Source organism: Erinaceus europaeus, chromosome 2, assembly GCF_950295315.1.
Source record: "Erinaceus europaeus chromosome 2, mEriEur2.1, whole genome shotgun sequence".
Classification (NCBI taxonomy): domain Eukaryota; kingdom Metazoa; phylum Chordata; class Mammalia; order Eulipotyphla; family Erinaceidae; genus Erinaceus; species Erinaceus europaeus.
In genome coordinates, this window is record NC_080163.1 from 116,075,468 (window position 1) to 116,096,845 (window position 21,378).

At 40.3% G+C, this 21,378-nt stretch overlaps 1 protein-coding gene across 1 annotated transcript in view; it reads left to right on the forward strand.

Moving 5' to 3' along the window:
- CSMD1 (CUB and Sushi multiple domains 1) overlaps positions 1–21,378 on the forward strand; it is a 1,841,590-nt gene that overhangs the window by 1,784,670 nt on the left and 35,542 nt on the right. Inside the window, exons 53-54 of the mRNA XM_060184943.1 lie at positions 10,197–10,370; positions 12,107–12,280. Coding sequence (XP_060040926.1) covers positions 10,197–10,370; positions 12,107–12,280 — 348 coding nt within the window. The remainder of the gene's footprint in view (positions 1–10,196; positions 10,371–12,106; positions 12,281–21,378) is intronic.

Genomic DNA, 21,378 nt, shown 5'->3' on the forward strand with positions numbered 1-21,378 from the left:
AAGGTCTTATTCAATATATGAATGAAAGTTTTGCAAAAAAACAGTGCAAAATGAGGGAGACATAAGCTGGGAAACGGAAGGAAGGAAGAGAAAGAGGGAGGAAGGAAAGAAGGACAGAAGGAAATAAAATAAATAAGATATCAGAAGTATTAATTTGTTAATCTGATGTTATGTAGAGCAGAAAATCAGACCAGTTATTTGTAAAAACTTTGGCTATGTCCATTTATGAAGAGCATACATGGTTTCATTAAGTAGCATGAGCCTATATTCATCTTTGGTGTTATTCTTAGATGAGTATTTATAAATGCTCTTCAGAATGCATATAACTATATATTTAAGTCTGTGTGTGTGTGTGTGTGTGTGTGTGTGTGTGTGTGTGTTATCACTTTTAGAGTCAAGAATTGCAATGAAAGTTGTATGTTAAATCTTTGAGGTATTAGTTGAGGAATTAACCATAAATATGAACAGTACTGATCATTGCACTGATGTAGGTTTCCCAGCTTATGTCTCCCTCATTTTGCACTGGTTTTTTGCAAAACTTTCATTCATATATTGAATAAGACCTTAATAACAAAACTAGGTGCAAGAAGAAAAGTAAGCATTTGATGGCACATTCGAAAACTCTTCATGCTGAATGATAGCAAAATGCATTAAAAATACTGAGATTCTTATATAAAATCTATTCAAGTTTAAAAGTAAGATATCTTCAAATGTACCTGATGAAGGTAAATGATGAAATCATGATATGCCTGGGATGACTTGTATGTTTTGAGGGGGGAAAAAGTTTCCTAGATGCAAAGAATAACCAATTCTGAACTAATGTTAAAGCTTCCTATATAGTATATACAATCCTCTGTTTGCTTTGGTAGTCTCTTTTTAATGATTAGTGCAATCCAAAATATGTAGAGATGAGTTTAGGCTTTACACAGGGTTCTGCAATGAGCATTTTTCATTTTCTATCCATTGTACTTTCAATCAAAATGCAAAATGACTGGAAAAAAGTATTTTTTCCAAGCTGTTAATATCTATAGCACCAGTACAAGAAAGCTCTACAGATGGTAGAATAGTGCGGTAGTTTCTTCTCCCCCCCCGCCCCCCTCTCTCTCTCTCTCTCTCTCTCTCCTTGTATCCCTTCCTCCCCTTCCTGTCTCATCTCCTTATTCTATCTTTATCCCTCTCCATATATCTCTCTTATCTAGAAAAAAAAAGTTGGTCTGGGGGCAGTGGATAACACATGTATAAAGCCCTGGTATCATAAAAAAGGAGTAATAGGTAGTAGCATGGTGGAAGATAGCTCAGCCAGTAGAATGTGCACTTTACTGAGTTGTGAGTGCTATAATTTATTTTTTGGGTTACTAGACCCCTCAAAAAAAGAATATATCAATTTTTTTCTGAGACATTGATTCTATTCTAAGTGACTCATGGAGTATATATATATATATTTTTTTTTAAGTGTTAGATTCTTTTTTATTATTATTATTCCCTTTTGTTTCCCTTGCTTTATTGTTGTAGTTATTATTGATGCCATTATTGCTGGATAGGACAGAGAGAAATGGAGGGAGGAGGGGAAGACAGAGAGGGGGAGAGAAAGATAGACACCTGCAGACCTACTTCACCACCTGTGAAGCGACTCCCCTGCAGGTGGGGAGCTGGGGGCTGGAACCCAGATCCTTAGGCTGGTCCTTGCGCTTTGCACCATGTACACTTAACCCACTGCACTACAGCCCAACTCCCATGGAGTATATTTTAAGATATACTGCCATGGATCGATTAGATGAATAAGGAAGATCATATGCCATATTCCTTAATAGTCAAAACAGTGAAAGTGTCTAAACTGATAGAAAGAAAAAAAATCATAGTGTATATTCAGAATGTAAACTGTCAGAGAACTGCAGCCATAAAGGGTAGTTTCCCTTGTCTAACATCCAAGAACTGAATTTTGTGTTGTTTGAAGTCCCTCCTCTCAGAACCTTTGATCCAGGAAGGAGTACGAAAATCTTAACACACTGTATACAGATGTCATTCTAACTAATCAGGAGGTTAAAAAAAATGCCTAAGAATATTTTTTTTATCAGATTGGTGTTCACACTTAATTGTCAGTCTCATTCCTACATAATACTGGGCCTTCACAGAGTTCCATGAATTACCCAGGACTTGCTCTCACTTACCATCCATGCACTGCAGTGCTACACATCTCCTCAGGCTGCAGAATTAAGCACTGAGAACACTGAGCCCTTATCTCCTCATCAGGTACTTTCTCATCCATCAGGGAATTTTATGACCCCCTGCTCCCTTAATTATTTTCTGTTTATCTTCCCTGTGGTAGTTTGCATTGAACTCAACAAAGAGCACCCTAAGTAGAAAGGGTTGTACATTCATAATCCAGGATTTCTGATGTAGAAAACTACACTAATCCTTTGATATATTTGTATAATACAGACTTCCTCAATATATGTTAGTATATCATCTCTCCCTCGTAGTTGTCTCTTCAGTCTGTACTATTCATGATGTCACTGATAGGAGACAGTGCCCACAAAAATTATGTAATATGTTTTATTAGATAGTCCTGCTGTTTGGAATAATTGTACATTTGCTGCACTACTTGACCTTTGAAAAGATGAATTCTTTCAAAGAGTAATATCATGATAATGTTCTTATGGCTAAATTTCTGTGTGGTGTGATTCAAAATAATATTGTCAGGGGGCTGGATATTGGCACACCCTGGTAAGTGTACATATTACTAAACACAAGGACTCACTAGTAGTGAAGCAGGTTTGCTTTATCTACTTCTCTCTATCTCCCAGTCCTTTCTCAATCCTATCTATTATAAGTTAGAAAAAAAAAAGGAAAAATTGACCACCAAGAGTAGTGGAATTTCATTGCCATCACTAAGCCCCAGCAATAAATTAAAAAATATTTTTTCCTGGATTTTAGAGAATAAACTGGGAACATATTCTTAAAATGCTTTGTGTTTTCTGATAGGCCTATATAAAAATTAATAAAACAGCTGATTATGTTAAAGCCTATATTATAAGAACAAATGGTATTGGAGCAGGAAGATATTCTCTCCCCCCACCTCAACAATAAATGTTTCAGTACAAAGTTTAGGCTGCATGATAGGCAGGAGAAATATTGAGTACTCATAGTACTCATCTTCGTATTTTCTTTTCTTCTTCTTCTCCTTCTTCTCCTTCTTTTCCTTCTCCTTCTCCCCCTCCTCCTCCTCCTCCTCCTCCTCCTCCTCCTCTTCCTCCTCCTCCTCCTCCTCCTCCTCTTCCTCCTCCTCCTCCTCCTACTCCTCCTCCTCCTCCTCCTCCTCCTCCTCCTCCTTCTTCTTCTTCTTCTTCTTCTTCTTCTCTTTTACCAGAGCACTGCTCAGCTCTGGCTTATGATGGTGCAGGGGATTGAACCTGGGACTTTGGAGCCTCAGGCATAGACATCTTCATATTTTCTATGCACATTGTAAGTGGCTAGAAGATAAAAGTATCCTAAATACAATCATCCTAAATACAAGTGCTTCTGTCTCTGTTTCTGAATATTATCTATGATATTCTTTTAATAGCTCAAGTAATATTGCATAGGATGTGAAGGTTAATAAGATATGGTTGACCTTTTCTTAGGAATTTAAAATATAAGCAATAAATAAGATAAATACCAACTCCCTTATATGAAAAATATGGAGTTATTGAATGGTCAAAAAAAGGGATTTAGGGGTTGGGGCAGTAGTGCAGCGAGTTAAGCACACATGGCACAAGGACCAGTGTAAGGATCCCAGTTCTAGTCCCTTGCCCCCCCCCCCCCGTGTGGGGGGGTTACTTCACAAGTTGTAAAGCAGGTCTGCAGGTGTCTATCTTTCTCTCCACTTCTCTGTCTTCCCCTCCTCTCTCTATTTCTCTCTGGCCTATACAACAACAATAACAACAAGGGCAACAAAATGGGAAAAATGGCCTCCAGGAGCAATGGTTTCATAGTGCAGGCACCAAGCCCCAGCAATAACCTTGGAGGAAAAAAAGTGGAAGGAGGATCCTAAGCAAAACTAAAGCAGTTTCTTTCAGTGGGAGGAATAGAAAGCTTTCTATAGAATCAAAGGTGGAAAGAGAGGGAGCAGTCACTCTGATAGCAGGTGGGATTTCAACATGCAGAAATGGAGTGTAGTGTTCCAGAAACAAAGCATCCAGCAAGGGGCAGAGTCACACAAAAGGTAGTTGTGATGCCATGTGAATTGCCTAACAAGGTATATCCTGGGTGGTAGTCTTAGGCATGGCATGCTGGAGATCTGCAGTAATAAGGTAACCCAACCCTAGAGGAAACTTCCTCCCTCTCTTAATGCCCATAGGTTCAGGCCCTATGCTGCTGTTGGGAATAGACTCACAATCTCCATGGGTAGTCAAAAAGGTAAAGAATGTGACAATTCATTCTGCTGCATTTAAAACAAAAGCACACACATCTAGAAATGTGAACATTTTTTTAAAAAATTTTCTTATGTATTTATTTATTCCTTTTTCTTGTCCTTGTTTTATTGTTGCAGTTATTATTGATGTCATCGTTGTTGGATAGGACAGAGAGAAATGGAGAGAGGAGGGGAAGACAGAGAGGGGGAGAGAAAGATAGACACCTGCAGACCTGCTTCACTGCCTGTGAAGCGACTCCCCTGCAGGTGGGGAGCCAGGGGCTCGAACCGGGATTCTTATGCCGGTCCTTGTGCAATGTGAACATTTTAATTAAATAATCTGTGAGGTAAATTTTCTTACTTCAGGGAATCCAAGACAGCAGAACTCTTTGAATTGAGAGGATAGCTTTTTATTTGTTTGTTTTGTTTTTTTCTGTAAGGTTAGTCTAAAACTGAATGTTGGACATAGATTGGCCCTGATTGGGGAGGTCTATTTAAATAAACTTGAAGGAAATTTCATACAAAAGTAATAAAGATATAAAGCATGGTATGTTTGGGAAACCATGAAGAGAAAGAGGAATAGTTTCTGAGAGTCACTTCTTCTTCTAGCGTTTGCCCTTCTTCCATAGCCAGTCAACAGCGTCAGGTTGAAAGCTGTTGCTGGCTTTGAAAGTGACTGGGATCCATGTGGATTCAGTTGGCTAGGAAGGATCGTCAGTTTCCCCAATGAATGGGTACTCAGGGATGCACCACGAGAAGGTCGATCCAATGCATTCCAGAGTCACTGAGTCTCTGAAGCATGGTCCTGGCCTGAGATTCTCTCCCTTTTTTTTTTTCACATGTTCATTCTTTTATTTTTTAACCTAAACATTTTTTTATAGAGGCAAACATCTTTATTGATGACACTACAACATTTCTGGCACGTTTCAAAAAAATCTCTTAACAATAATGCAATAATGCTTTCTCTATTTATTCTCTCCTTCCCTCTCCCCATTCTCCTCCTCATTTATTTATTTATTTATTTTAAAAAGGAGACATTAACAAAACCATAGAGTATGAGGGGTACAATCCACACAATTCTTTGATCAAAGAGATTCTTTTACCAAATTTGGCTGAAAAATCATTGTCATCTACTTGTGTGATGAAAAGATTTAGTGAAAGTATACTTTATGGGAGGGGTTGGGTCCTGGTTGATACTATCCCTAATCTTAGAGAGGTGGTAGCTCTTCAAGCCCACCATGAACATAATGGAGTAAACTCTCATACTTCCTGAGACACCAGTGCCCTCTGACTCAGGCAGAACAACTTAAATTTACTTCTGGAAATTGCACTTGAAGAGAAGTCTTGATATCAGTATTCAAATATTTTCCCTTAGAGTGTGCAGATCTGGAGATTTTGATATATCCATTGGTATTTAATGCGAATATGAGTTTTCTGTGCATATAATGGCCCTGATCCATCTGACATTTCATGACTGTTTGTTCATTCTCAAGAAGATTTTATGAATCAGTCTTGGGTATTGAAGCCACAGAAGTTTCACTTCAGCCCAAAGCCAGTGCCATTGTCCAGATGGACAGACTAACGGAGCTTGCAGTTCCCGTCCTACAGCTAAAGTATACCTATAGTGCTTGTTACTTTATTTTCATCAGTAGGTATTAGTAATCACAAAACAAATATGACTAATATATTTGTATTATAGAGTTCCTATAAATGTTTGAATGTTTTCTATTCTAATCCCCAGGCCCAGCAGGTAGCATCAGTACTGAAAAGAAGGTGAAACATAAGAAGTACATGTACTTCTTAATTAAGGCAGGACCTGAGAAGGGAGAGAGAGAGAGAGAGAGAGAGAGAGAGAGAGAGATTGTGTGTGTGTGTGTGTGTGTGTGTGTGTGTGTGTGTGTGTGTGTGTGTGTGTCTTGGTAAGAAGAGGGCTGGTGAGCTTGGTTTTATTGGATTGTCAGAAAAGTCTCAATGAACTTTTTTGCATAAAAAACAGAAAAATGTGTTCTGGCTTCTCTGATAATCGAATAGGAGTGGCTCTGACCTACAACTGAAGACACAGGTCCAGGTGTTTCTGTACACACCACTTTCACCAGGCAGCTGTGGGAGCCTATGTTAGCCTGGTAGGGCATCATCCTGTGGGAGAAATGAAAAGGTGAAACTGTAGTAGATTCCTAAATCAAGCCAATTTTTTAATTGCTTAACTGCACTCTTAGGTTCATATTTGTGACAAACTTGAAGTTTATGACATTAAATAGGCCACCTGTTTGTTATGCCAGGCTTTTCTTCCCGTAGTCAAAGAGAACCATGTCTAATTGGTTCTTTCCTGAAAACTCAGGTTCCTTATTTTCCTAGGTATAAATATACTGGCTACAGCATTGCCTGTAGAATACATTTAGTCATCTTTGTTTAAACCAAAGCCAAATGTGGTCCAGAAACAAGCAAGCAAATAAAATCAAAGACAAGCAATTTTGGAACTAGAGTCCTGGTATAGGATATACTAAGTAACCAGATGTCTTCATTTCATTTAGTTGGCATTTAATTGTGAGCTGTAAAAGGCGTGCTTTTATTTTGACTTGCAATTAGTAGAATTTCTTATCTGTTATTGCCACTGTGTCAACTCAGTGGAACTGTGAGAACTAAATACATGAAACAGCAGAGCTGTGAGAGCTTGACATGTACAATGCAGTCAACTGGAAAAGATACAAATGGGCATCCCTCTAGTCAGATGTTACTTGACCGTATAACTCTCTAGGTTCCTCATTTCAGTGGAGACTTTAAAATGCAATATTTCATTTCAGCAGCTAGAAAAAACTTCCATTTTCCTCCTGGTTGATAAAGGTACAACTTCAGTGGGCCACATAGGAGAGCTCTTCTCTCCAGGTACTCGCATCATCAGGAACTCACCACATTCCACTTTGCCCCTTTTTGCTCTCTGTGATTGCATCTAAGTCTTCATTGAACTTTCAACCCCAAACCATCATTCCATTACTGTTAAATAAATGAAAGTCAACAGGAAATGATGGGATTTCAGATGCTTTGAAAATGTAAAGGGTCTTCTGACTGTAAGTTGTGGTTGGACAGTTACCCTATTTTTATTCAATTCCAATGTAAATGAGTACTATGCCATAGACACAGATATATATTAAAATATATGTGTATATGTATATATACACATATACACATATATTTCATCTTTTCAGATACACACACATTGTGGACATTCTTTGTGGTTTCCCTATAAGTCCAGAGAACATAAAAGTTTTAAAAAAATGCATATAGAAAGGATATAGAACATTATCATGGAATAATAGAATATGAAATTAAAAACAGAACCAGTTCTTTGAGTTCTAATTCCACCCAATACTGTTTTTCCTTCCACAATATTTTGACACATTATCACTGAGAATCTGCCAAGTAAGTGAAACTGTGTAAATATTCTGTATTTGTGGCCAGTCTATAATGGTCCAAGATTTAGAATGTTTTGAAAATGCACTCACCTGAAGTGTGGGCAGGAAATCATGTGAAACACAGATGCTATATCTTAGCTTCAATTTTAGGAGGTCCATAGTCTATATTTATGAGTACTCAAAAGCCAGAGTGCCACCTCACACTGCTGAGGCCTCTTCCCTTCAGGCACCCAGCTGGAATGAAGTGTTTTTTGGAGGGAAATCCTGTTGCCTTTAAGCATCCAAGGCTACTTTCGCAGAGAACTGAAATGACAGTGTGTCAGAGGATAAGCCACTATTAGAATTGATTTCCACAACTACTTTCCTCTTTAATTTCTAAAATTCACAGACATTTTTAACCACTAAAATCATCTATTTGCCAGAGTTTCAAAAAAAAAAAAGAAGAACCTCCAACTCTATACTCTGCAGTTGAAGAAATATTTGCTAAAATTTGAAGCTGCTAACTAGAGCATGTTTGTCCACATCAATGATATCTGATTATGATAGGAAGAAATGGGTACTTTTGCAACAAGATCCCTATTCAGCATCTCAGTTATGCTGAGTCTGAATTCTCTCTTCTCATATAAGTGTCAGGCTCAGAAGGAAGCTGAGAGAATTCAGAACTCTCTGGAATAGTCACCAGGAGTGAAAGATGCCTCTCTGAGGAGGGAAAGGTGTTGTTTTGCTGTTTTCCTAGGAGTCAAGTCTGTTATTTCAACCATGGCTGGGTTTCCGTGGCCAGCCTATGTGTGGCCTCTCTGGTTCTTGTCTCTGTCCTTGTGCCTGGAAATGGAGAGATGGACCATCTGCTCATATAGCAGAGCCACTGTGCACACCCCACATGTTGGAAGAAGAAGTTTCTGGAGTCCACAGAAAGATTCTGAGACAGTATTAGCCTCCTGCAAGCCGTGGAAAATAATCAGCATACCATTCTCTTTTGTATATCTCCTCTAGGTTTGTAGGAAGCAATCCCATCTCCTGCTAGAATCAGCTTAATTGATCTAACTGATCAGAAAACCTGCCAGGGTGACAAAGTCTTAAAGTAGAGGATGAGTGTTTTGACCTGAACTCTTACAGACATGAGGCAGAGATAAGACTTAAACAAGAATAACTTGCCAAAGGTGGAAGGTCTGGCTTCTGTAATTGCTTCCCCTGTTCCCAGAGGCATAGAGAATGGGGGGGGGGGGGGCTATCAGGGGAGGGTATGGGATATAGAGATTGGGTGGTGGGAATTGTGTGAAGTTGTGCCCCTCATACCTATGGTTTTGTTAATTTATCCTTTCTTAAATAAAAAATAAATTGAAAAAAAAGAATAACCTGCCATTGACTCTTCCTTGTCCCTCTGAGAAAAAAAAAAAATCATCTTCTGATAATAAATTTAGTCCAAAACCCAGAACACATTGCTATAAATACCATCATATCAGACAGGCAGATTATGGTTTTTGATTCTTCTTGACTCCTGAAGTTGATGTCAATTGTTACATTAGAAAAGTTGGACAGTTTTCTCAAAGATGGGGAAACTCTTAACTGTGTGAAAGACAATGATCGTCAAATTTTAGGGATAGAGAGAGCAGGGGAAGTTGGTCCTGAACCTCTGTATTCAACAATCTGGTATCTCTGTGTCCCAGGGAAAATTCTGGTTTGGGTAGATTCTGTGTGACTCCATGTATATATTTTCTCTTCGCTATCACAAACTGTGTACTATAGAGACCCTTTTGAGGTCAGTTACTCCTAAGATTTCCTACTTCATCCATTTAATAAGGTTACCTTTCCCTGAACATCAGGATGGAGAATCATGCAGAAGCTAAGAGGCAGGAGGAAAAGAGAAGAACAGAGCTGGATAGAGAGGCAGAATCCTGCCTTTCCTAGGTTTTCCCATGCCACCAGCACCTGCTCCATCAATTATACTTATTAGAGATGACTAGGAGTAGGAGTCTCAGCTTGGGTCTGAGAGATAATTACATGAACTTTACTTGTGATGGAGACTAGCACCACCATAGGATGGTAAATGGGATATCTAAATGTAGCCTGGAAAGGGGTAGGGGTGGGGTCTTAAGGTGGGATAAGTTGGGGAGGGGCACAAGTGGGAAATCCCTAAGTGGCAGGGAACAGTACACTTACAATTTCATTCTAGAAATTTTATTTCTGATGCCCACCATTGTTAGGAAAAGTAAACAAACCTAAATGAAAAAATATGTACAATAAAAATTACTTAATAGGGAACATTCCAACAAGTAGTTGGAACACATCAAGTGCTCATATTCTATTGGTAATAAAGTAAAAGTATGATGAATGTTGATCTTTCCCCACAAAAGAAAAAATTCTGATCTGTTTTCAATGTTTTTCTCATTTTGCAGCGGGTCACTGCGGCTCTCCAGACCCCATCGTGAATGGCCACATCAGTGGGGATGGCTTCAGTTACCGGGACACAGTGGTCTACCAGTGCAATCCTGGCTTCCGGCTCGTAGGGACTTCAGTCAGGATTTGCTTGCAGGACCACAAGTGGTCTGGACAGACTCCTGTCTGTGTCTGTAAGTCACTGTCTGAGAGAATGCAGCTATGATCTCTTCCCTTCCTTTTTCCTTGAATGTAAAGTCATAACACAGAAGTACTTAACCACCAGAGCAAAGCAGGATGGAGAGCTCAGCTTTATTTTCGAAGAGAAGATGTTCTTCCTCTGCTAGTCTTTGCCCTACTCTCCTTCTATTTCCTTCTGTCCATTTCACAATTGCTCATTAATTCGTCCAACGTGGATCCCATGAGGAGCATTTATTTCACATCCCTAGACTTTGTCACCATAGGCAGGTGGAAACGAGCTCATCATGAAGGGGAAGCAACTAAATCACCTCTGCAGACCAGCTTTGTAGACTCCCCAAGGTAGCCATGCTCCCTATCTTCCATGCTGTTTCTGTTTTTGCCATTATTTCATCCAGAACACTGAGAGGTATATACAGACCTACCTTTAATTCAAAGAGGTGAAATTATATGTCATGGTTATCCTTACATTTTGTAACTAGCATTTTTTTTCCAGAAAAGTTTTTATCTCTCATTGAAAAAATGCATTTTAAATCATTTGGGTTTCTTCCTAGCAAGACTCTTGTTTATTTTATTTTAAAATTATATATATTTATTTATTATTGGATAGAGACAGAGAGAAATTGAGAGGGGAGAAGGAGGTGGAGAGGGAAAGAGACAGAGAGACCCTTGCAGTCCTGCTTTACCCCTGCAAATGGGGATCAGGGGCTTCAACCTTGTGCACTGTAGTATGTGCACTTAACCAGGTGCACTACCACCTGACCCTGCATAACCTTTATTTTCCTGTGAATTAGACTAAGGAACTTACATAATCACAGCCAAGTGAGAAGAGCTGTCTGTGGGAGTACTATGTACAATAGTAATATGCAAAGTTCAGGAGGTAAAGCTTTCCTTACAAAACTGTTGACATGATAAATGAAAAGGAAAACATCAGCTTTATGATTGTAATGTTTTTTTAAAGGACCAATAAAGGGTATCTATGTGACTTCTGTTGCTATTTTTAGTGGCATGAATAATGACATGTTACCTCATTTTTAAGGGATTTTACAATACTATTGTCAAGGAAAACACTTTTATAGTGCGCAATTATTTTTGCTAATTTCATGATACTTAAGTTGCTATAAGGATAATTTCAATTATAAGACAGATATTTGTTATGTCTCAGAATGAGAGTTCCACAAAATTAGCTGGTGTCTGCTAAGAAGAAACCATCAGAATTCATGATTAATACAGGAATTTTCATATATTTATTCCCCCTCCCCCTCATGGTTTCATTTTGAGACCACTTGTATTCTAACTTGATTTGAAAAATAATAATGGCAATGATGAAGAAAGTACATTTGCCAAGTGTTGGTTATTTTCTACAATGATCACAAAAGCCTGTGGGTTCAGTCCAGGGTTTTTTTTCTTACCAGTATTCTCTTCTAAATATAAACAGGACTAGGAAAATAGTCTACCATTAGAACACAGGATTTTCATGCCTAAAGCCTCAGATGTCCCAGCTTTGATTCTTTGTACCGCTATACCATGCTAGAGATGAGCAGTGCTCTGGTCTCTTGCTCATACAAATAAGTAAATAAAATAATTTTAAAAGATAAATACAAACACTAACATGTTCTATTGACTGCAGCCTTTCCCCCCATGTTTGTCTCTCCTGTACACTCATTAATAAAGAATCCCATGGTGGTTTGTTTATTTTCTGACAATGTTGTGTACCTGTCTCCCCTTGCAGCCATCACCTGTGGTCACCCAGGAAACCCTGCCCGTGGTTTTACCAATGGCAGTGAGTTCAACCTCAATGATGTCGTGAACTTCACATGCACCACTGGGTACCTGTTACAGGGAGCCCCCCGAGCCCAATGCCGGAGCAATGGGCAATGGAGCAGTCCTCTGCCCACATGTCGAGGTAGGAGAGACCTTCACCTAGGAGGGAAGTGATAGGCACATAGGCTTCTGGGAGGAAGCCAGGACTTCACCAGAATATTCAGGATCTCTGAAAGTAATGCCAAAGTCTCACTAGACTTTGTCTTGTTATCAGCCAGATATTCAATTTAAAAAATCAGGGGTTCCTTAAACACAGGTAATATTTCACTCCTTTCTATGAATACATTCATTCTCACCATATCTATCTCTAATTTAAACATAACTTAGCTTTCATTGTCCATCCCATATGTTTATTCATTCATCCGTTGTTTGCTCACTCATCCATTCATTCCTGTCATCTACTTATCATCTTTGGTCCTTAAGCCACTGCTGCTGCTTCTATTTCTTATTCTTCTCCTTCTCTTCCTCCTCCTCCTCCTTCTTTCTCCTCCTTCTCCTCCTCCCCCTTCTTTTTCTTCTTCCCCTTCTCCTCCTCCTCCCCTTCCTTCTTCTTCTTCTTCTTCTTTCTCCTTCTCCTTCTCCTCCTTCTTTTTCTTCTTCCCCTTCTTCTCTTCCTCCTCTTCCTCCTCCTCCTCCTCCTTCTTCTTCTTTTCTCCTTTTTCTTCTCCTCCTTCTCCTCCTTCTCGTCCTCCGCCTCTTCCTTCTCCTCCTCCTCCTCCTTCCCCTTCCCCTTCCTTTTCCCCTTTTCCTCCTCATCCCCCTCCTCCTCGTTCTTTTTCTCCTTCTTCTTCTTCTGATTCTTCTTCTAATTCTTCTTCTTCACTTTCATTTTTATTAGTGACTTAGCAGTGACTTACATAGTTTCAGGACTATAATTTCACAACCATACATGGTATGTCTGAGTCATCACAGCCTCTACTAAAGTCCCGTGCCTCGTCCCCCCCCCCCAAAAAAAAAAAAAAAAACATAGTTCTCACAAAGTCCAAGAGATGGTTTGGCCACCATTGTTTTCATGAATCCATTTGGTTTAGTCATCTATATTACATGTAAGAATGAAGCTATGCTGTAGTTATCCTTCACCATTTACTCATTTCACTTAGCATAACTGCTTTCAGCAACATCCGTTTTGTCCCAAATGATACAATCTCGTGGATTTTTGATTGCAGAGTAGTGTTACATTAAATATATACCATATAACTTATTTATTCAGACACTTTTAGTTGTGGCCTTTAATATGTTCAAGACTTTCTTTATTTCTTTAATTTTTATTTATAAAAAGGAAACACTGACAGAAACCACAGGATAAGAGGGATACAACTCCACACAATTCCCACCACCAGAACTCCCTATCCCATCCCTCTCCTGACAGCTTTCCTATTCTTTATCCCTCTGAGAGTATGGACCCAGGGTCATTATGGGGTGCAGAAGGTGGAAGGTCTGGCTTCTGTCATTGCTTCTCCACTGAACATGGGCTTTGGCAAGTCGATCCATACTCCTAGCCTGTCTCTTACCCTAGTGGGGTGGGGTTCTGGGGAAGCAGGTTTCCAGAACACATTCTTGGAGTTGTCTGCCCAGGTAAGTGTTGATATCATGTTAATTTTGATATCATGTTAGCATCTGGTGGCTGAAAAAAGAGTTAACATATAGAGTAAAAAAAAAGTTGACTAATCATGAACCTAAAGGCTGGAAAAGTTCATATGAAGAGTGGGGGGGGGTGGTCTCCATTTTGTAGATAGTTTGTAGTTCTATTTTTCTTACATATCAAAAGTTCTTAGAGCTTGAAAAAGTAAAATTGAAAATTTCATTTTAATGAATTTATTAAAATTGTTACACAGATTTAAGTAAAACCTGAATTTCTACCAAAATATCTTTCACTTTTTGTATTTCTAGATATTTGAACTTATAACACATAAGGTTTCATTTCAGTTATATTCCACTGAAACATCTCTTTAACTGAAGATGAAGCATACTTCAGTTGAAGGTGAAATCATTTTTATAGTATCAAGCCAGATACTTATGCATCCCTTACTCTGGCAATAACCCCACCTCCCCGCTGAACTTCAAGGGAGCTATAGACAAATAAAACAAGGCCAGAGGGGGGCAGGTGGTAGCGCAGCGGGTTTAGTGAACATGGCACAAAGCGCAAGGACCAGTGTAAGGATACTGGTTCAAGCCCCCACCTCCCCACCTACAAGGAGGGTCGCTTCACAGGTGGCAAAGCAGGTCTGCAGATATCTATCTTTCTCTCCTCCTCTCTGTCTTCCCCTCCTCTCTCCATTTCTCTCTGTCCTATCCAACAGTGACAACAACAATAATAACAACAATATATGCGGATATCTTCACCCACCCTGTCCAACACTTGATGTCTCGTCATCCAATCTGGTCCCCTACGCCTACACTGAACTTCTCTGTTCCAGACTCTTGGAAACAGAGTTGGCAGTCAGCTGAGGTAAAGAACAAACACCTCATCACAGACCCCTGCAAGTGTCAACCCAGCTTTGACCTAGCACGTTATGACTGGGCCCTTCTCAATCGCTATCGAACAGGCCATGGCCGGTGCGCCGCTATGTTCCATCACTGGGGAGCCAGAGACGACCCGAACTACCCCTGTGGCTACAGACAGACTATGACCCACATAGTCAACGACTGCCACCTCTCCAGATTCAAAGGAGGTCTCGAAACTTTACATCAGGCTCAACCTGACGCTGTTGACTGGCTACAGAAGAAGGGCAAACGCTAGAAGAAGAAGGAGGAGGAGGAGGAGGAGGAGGAATAAGAGGAGGAGAAGGAGGAGGAGGAGGAAGAGAAGGAGGAGAAGAAGAAGAAGAAGAAGAAGAAGAAGAAGAAGAAGAAGAAGAAGAAGAAGAAGAAGAAGAAGAAGAAGAAGAAGAAGAAAACAACAATGATAAAAAACAAGGACAACAAAAGGGAAAAAGCCTCCAGGAGCAGTGGATTTGTAGTGTAGGCACCAAACCCCAGTAATAACCCTGAAGACCAAAATAAATAAATAAATAAATAAATAAATAAATAAATAAATAAAAGGGCCAGAATAAGTGCCTAAATGTGCCTAAATGCTTTTGTTGGTCTGCTTCTAAATTCTGCTTGTAAGACCCCTTCTGTTGCATTGCTTGCCTCTGTGGTCTATTTACATAATCATTGTTTTGCCTGCACTGGTTTAATCCCCACTGGTTCAGTACTTTTTCTTTCTCCCCACCCCCTATCCTACATACTTCTTCTTCCTGACACTTCTACCTCAGGAGATACATAAGGACAGGATTGTGATTAGAGATGGCTAGCTTGCACTGCATTCCTCATCAATAAAGATTGAACTGCGTCCCAGCTCAGCCATGAATCCCTGGTCGTCTCTCTCCCTCTTACGAAGCTAGCCCGGCAGTGCTTCTAGGCAGTGAACTCACAAGTTCATCTATGTAGGATACCCCTGAGCTGCCTCCTATTACAGTTTTTATTCTATGACGTTGATAAAGAAAGACACCATCCACAGAGTTCTCCCCCACCCCCAGCATATCTGTGGAGCTCCCCTCTGATGTTGGGAATTGAACCCTGTGTTAAGGCATACTAAAACATGAAACTCTATCAACTGAGCTATTTTCTATCCCTAGCCCCCAAGTTTTTTTGTAAACCATAGTCTGGAATTGCTAAAATTTGGATTTATGGTACAAGTCTATACTGAAGTCCTGAACTTCAGCTCAATGACTAAAGGTAGCCTCTTAATTCTACTTCCTTCTGAAACACTGAGTCAGGATCATACATGGGAATTTAGACATAGCTGCTGAGGAATCAATGCCCAGCTTGCACACAGCATACAGAGTGGTGGAGGCCTAATAATCCAACATGAGAGGTGACAGAGAGACACAGCTTATGCTGAGGAAGTTGTCCTCCAGGGATACAATACCACGTCAGCCTGGGATATCAGTGGGTGACTGACTCCAAGCAACATCACTCTATACGTGACTTACCCATAAAGAAAAATGATCAGTTTTTCACCTCTCCTCCACTTCCATTACACTTTATCCCATTCACTCTAAAAAGGAAAGAAAAAAAAAAATACTTGACATGCTCAGTTATATTTGAGAGGATTACTCCAATGGGGTTTGTGATTATACTGTGGAATTAGAGGGACTAAAGGAACTACAAAACACTCCTCAAAATCTTGTGACAGCATAATCCTACAAAGCTAGCAGTTGAATTTTTGCAAATAATGACTTTTCAGTTATGTTTTAAATGAGCACAAATTAGTGAAGGACATGTAGCTCTAGATTCTCCTGGCTTTGCATCCTTGGGGGTTTAGGAGAGCAGCAGCTCTAGACTAGCAAAGATTGTGCCCTAGGTCTGAAATATACAATTCAAACATCTCCTCCTGTCTGAGCTCCTCTTCTTTTTCAATGACTGTCGTGTGACTGTGAGAAGTTCAAGGACATTTTTGTCTCTACCATCTAGGAAATCTTAAGCATAACAACACAGTCATTTCTGTAATTTCATGAAAGCACTTTCCACTATAAAAATAACGCTGCATCTTTGCCCTATTGTCTATCCACTTTTGGTGGATTATACCACTTAATATTTTGATATTAGAACTGGGTGGTGGCACACTCACTAGAATACAACCATTGCCACACTTGAAGACCTGAGCAGACAACCTTAGTCCTCATGTGCAGTGAGGAAGCTTCACGAGCAATAGGGCAGTACTGCACATGCTTCTTCTCTCTGTATCTCTGTTTCATTATCTGTTACTTTATGTTGGGTAGTATGCCAGCTCCCCCTGGCTTCTGCTTAACCAAGCACCTGTATGCCTGTATGAGATTGGTTTGATCCCACTCAAGCTGCGGTCTATTTACATAAATCACGTTTACATTTACATAAAACACCACCCTTCCTCCAGGGCATTGGTGGTTCAGTGGTAGAATTCTTGCCTGCTCTGCCCCCTCTCCTTGTCACACCCTGATTTTCACCAGTCACTTTTCTCTCCACCCTCTCTACATCACATCCTGTTCATACCCTACTTGGAAAGTATATATAAGGACAGCATTGTTTGTTTTAGTTAGTTTTAGTTTAGTTTAGCTCGGCTTAGATTGTGCTGTGTCCTGCATGAATAAAGAGATACTGCGTACAACCCAGCCATGAGTCCTGGGTCATCTGTCTCCCTCTCGCGAAGCCAGCCCATCATAATGGCTCCTGAACAGGGACCAGCATAGATGTGAGACCTAACCCGCCCATCTCCCAGATAAGTAAACCTGGCTACCCATCCACCATGGGTTGCCTTTCTACTTATGAAGAGGTTTGCTAAAACCTCTACTGTTTCATCATGAGACAGTTACTCTGTCTCTGGAACATTTTGCTCTGGGCCACACTTTGTTTCCCTGACCAAGAACTTTGGTTTCTTGTGACCCTAATCATAGAGCTTGGGAGATGCACAGAGATTTCTCCTTGGACTTTCTGGATTCCCTCTCCCATGTTTCCCGAGGAAAAGGACTACATATTGCTCTGGGCCACAATTTGGTTCTTTATGACCGTGATCGTAGACCTTGAGATATGCACGGAGATTTCCCCTGGGACTTTCTGGACTTCTTCTCACATGTTTCCCACTGAGAAGGACTACTCTAATTTGAGGAGCATTCTCCAGTACCCTGGCAGTCCCCAAGAATGGAGACACGTGGTTAGTTCTACTCTCCTGATTGGATTCTTTCTTCAATGGGAAGACGCTTTTAAAAATGGGTGCCTGAAACAATCCAGCAGGAACAGTCAGAAGCACCCTAAATGGAATTTCGAGGAGCTTTTTGGACTAGGACACCCTCCGGGGACTCATGATGCTACATGGTGAGATCTGGATAATCTGGTTCAAGTTGCATTTCATAAGAGAGTGATTTGAATGACTGAATTTTTGTATGACATTGACTTAAAAAAAATGCTGGACACAGCCATGATTTCTAGAGACATCCAGAAACAATCCAAAAAATTGTTTTTTCCTCCTTTGATTTCTTTTTTATGTCTTGACATAAATCTGAAACATTTAATCCTGAAAACAGTATGAGTTATGGGTGGGGCAGATAGTGCAATGATTATGTTAATGATTCTCATGCTTGAGGCTTCTAACCATGGTTCTTCTGTTTACCTTTCCACATTTTATTGAGTTTAAACTGTTTAAACAACCTTAAAATCATACTAGAAAGGACTTCCAATTATAATGGAGCTATCAATTATTGTAAAGTTTTAATCTGCTACAAGTTTTGTTTGACAAGTAAGTGAATTTCAGCTGTCAAGTCTTCACATGAAAAAGCATCTACTCAAATGGAATTCCTGGAAATCCATTTGGACCCCTGTTCTCTGACATTGCCCACAAGATGGAATGACTACAATGCAACCCAGAAAACCAACAATGTGACCTGGTACGACCTGAAGAAACAGATTCACAGATTCCAAAGCTCACTCTCTACAGAAAAGTGGAATTCCGGTGGCTGACATTCCCCATTGAGACAGACGTGCAGCATTTCATCCCCTGGCATTTTCTTCTGTGGTCATCTACTTTGGACTGACTCCTCCATCAGACTTACTGGTACAGCTCTTGGACACTTTATACAACTTTACAGCAGCTTCCGTTTACGCTGCTGGGTTTCTCAAAGACTGACTGCAGCCAGCTGCCTTGGGATTTTATAGGACATGTCCCCTCACCTGCAGGCTATGTCCCCAGAGCTAGAAACCTCCCCCTCCTTACTAGGTCATGCCCACAGAGGCATGAAGGCCCTTTGAGGCAAGAGATGCCCACAGAGGCATGAAGCGCCCCCAGAGGCAAGAAATGCCCTTTCGCCTGCTAGGCCTTGCCCTTTGAGGCAGGAAATGCTCCCCTTGGCATCACACTGGTTATTGCTGCTCTCCTATTTTGTTCCTCCATGTCGTATGCCAGTTCTTTTGAAAACGCCTGTATGATATAGGTTTCTGTTCACCCCTACACTGCTGTTCCCCTGACAGAGATGAAGCCTTTTACAGACATTCACCCAATTATATATGGCCATTAAGTAAGAGGGAGGTGTTGGGGTATTGTGAGGATGTGGTTGAGCTTGGAAGGGCTTGAGCCTGAGGGGTGTGTCAATCCTGTTAGTCTCTCTCTCTACGGAGAGGTTGAGCAAGGAGGGACAGTAGAACCCCAAAAGGTGTGCCTCTTATCAGTCTCCCTGCCTCACAAAGTGCCCTGCACTCCTGATACTATGGCCATTAGTTAAAAAGAAAGGGGGATATGTTGGGTAGTATGCCAGCTCCCCCTGGCTTCTGCTTAACCAAGCACCTGTGTTCCTATATGAGATTGGTTTGATCCCACTCAAGCTGCGGTCTATTTACATAAATCACTTTTATATTTACATAAAACACCACCCTTCCTCCAGGGCATTGGTGGTTCAGTGGTAGAATTCTTGCCTGCTCTGCCCCCTCTCCTTGTCACACCCTGATTTTCACCAGTCACTATTCTCTCCACCCTCTCTATGTCACATCCTGTTCACACCCTACTTGGAAAGTATATATAAGGACAGCATTGTTTGTTTTAGTTAGTTTTAGTTTAGTTTGGCTCGGCTTAGATTGTGCTGTGTTCTACATGAATAAAGAGATACTGCGTACAGCTCAGCCATGAGTCATCTGTCTCCCTCTCACGAAGCCAGCCCGACAACTTTAAAAAAAAAAAAAAAAGCCTTTCGTTACTGATAAAGAGAAAGCAAAGTTCATGTGCTTAATTGTATCAAATGTGGTAATCTAATTCCTGCTGTTCTTGTGCCATGTGGAAAGCACACTGCCCTGTAAAGAAAGGGTCATTTTAAAACACAGATGAGAGAGAATTAAAGAAAGGTCAGGTTACTCCATATGTCCTAGACATGATACTTCAATAACCATGTGTGCCTGTCGGGTACCAAATTTGGAGAACTTCTGTTCAACATTTCAAAAACCACTAGACCCATATGTTAGGGTCTAATATTTGTTGAGTTAGAAATAACCAGGAAAAAGAATTTTGGCTGTTTCTGTAGCATGTGGTGCATTTACATTTCCTTGATGATATATTAGGTACAGTATCTTCTCACATATCTATCTGTTGTTGTTGTTGTTGAACTGTTGATATATGTCTTGGGCTCATTTTTACTCAGATTGCTTCTTTCCACATCACTGACTTTTGAGTTCCTTGTGTGTTTGGCATAACAGTCCTTTATCAGAGATGGCCTTTTCAAATATTTTCTTCCAGCCTGTGACTAGTCTTCTCATTTTCTTGATGCTGTCTTTCACAGAGCAGAAATTTTAAATGTGTAATTGTTTAAAAATCTTCCTTCAGACATCTCTGAGGAAGGGAGGTGAGTGACAATGTGGGGATTGGGTGAATTAGAAATCACAAATCAGGCTCAGGGATTCCTGCTGGAGTTTCTGTGGTTGTCTGTTGTTTTGTTTTGCCTTATTGGGAAAGTAAGAGATTCAGTCTACTGCATATATATCATGAAACCAGGTAAAGCATGATTGATTCTAAAGAGGACTGGTTTATTAAATGGTGAATTTATATATATCAGAAAATTCAAAACATTGAAGTTAACAGGAAAAGCTTCAAAGGGAACATAATTGCCAGGTATTCTTGTGCACTATAGTGGGGCCCAAGGTTTCCACTCTTATTCCAGGAATAATTCCACAGGAGTTTGAGAGATCTTATCTCATAGAAACCTACTGTTGTCCTCTAGTCATCCTCAAGTCTATATACAGTGCTCCGCTGTCTTTTCTGGGAGTCTCGTGGTTTGTGACATCCTGGCTAAGTTCTGTTGCATTTAGTTAGTTAATAATTCAAAGAATTCCCACCCAGAATTTTGGCGGGAGACACCAATGAATCTGTACTAAAGTGATACCAAATTAGAGATTTCTACAAAGTCTGTCTCCACCCTGGGGCTGCCTCTTTGTTCTCAGATTCAGCCTTTAACAAGCAAGAACTCTATGGATGCCTGCAGTTTTTGTGATAAGTCAGAAAGCTCAGATCCAGAAAACCAGCTGGAACTCCTTTCACTCTGCCTAGGAACACTATCTTTGCACACAGGAAAAGCAAACTCAAAGAAGGCATCCTTTTTTTTACTAGCAATATTCTTCTGAAAGAAATAAATTATATGGTCGCAGATTTCATATGAAGGGGTAAAATCAAATAGCAGTACAGTT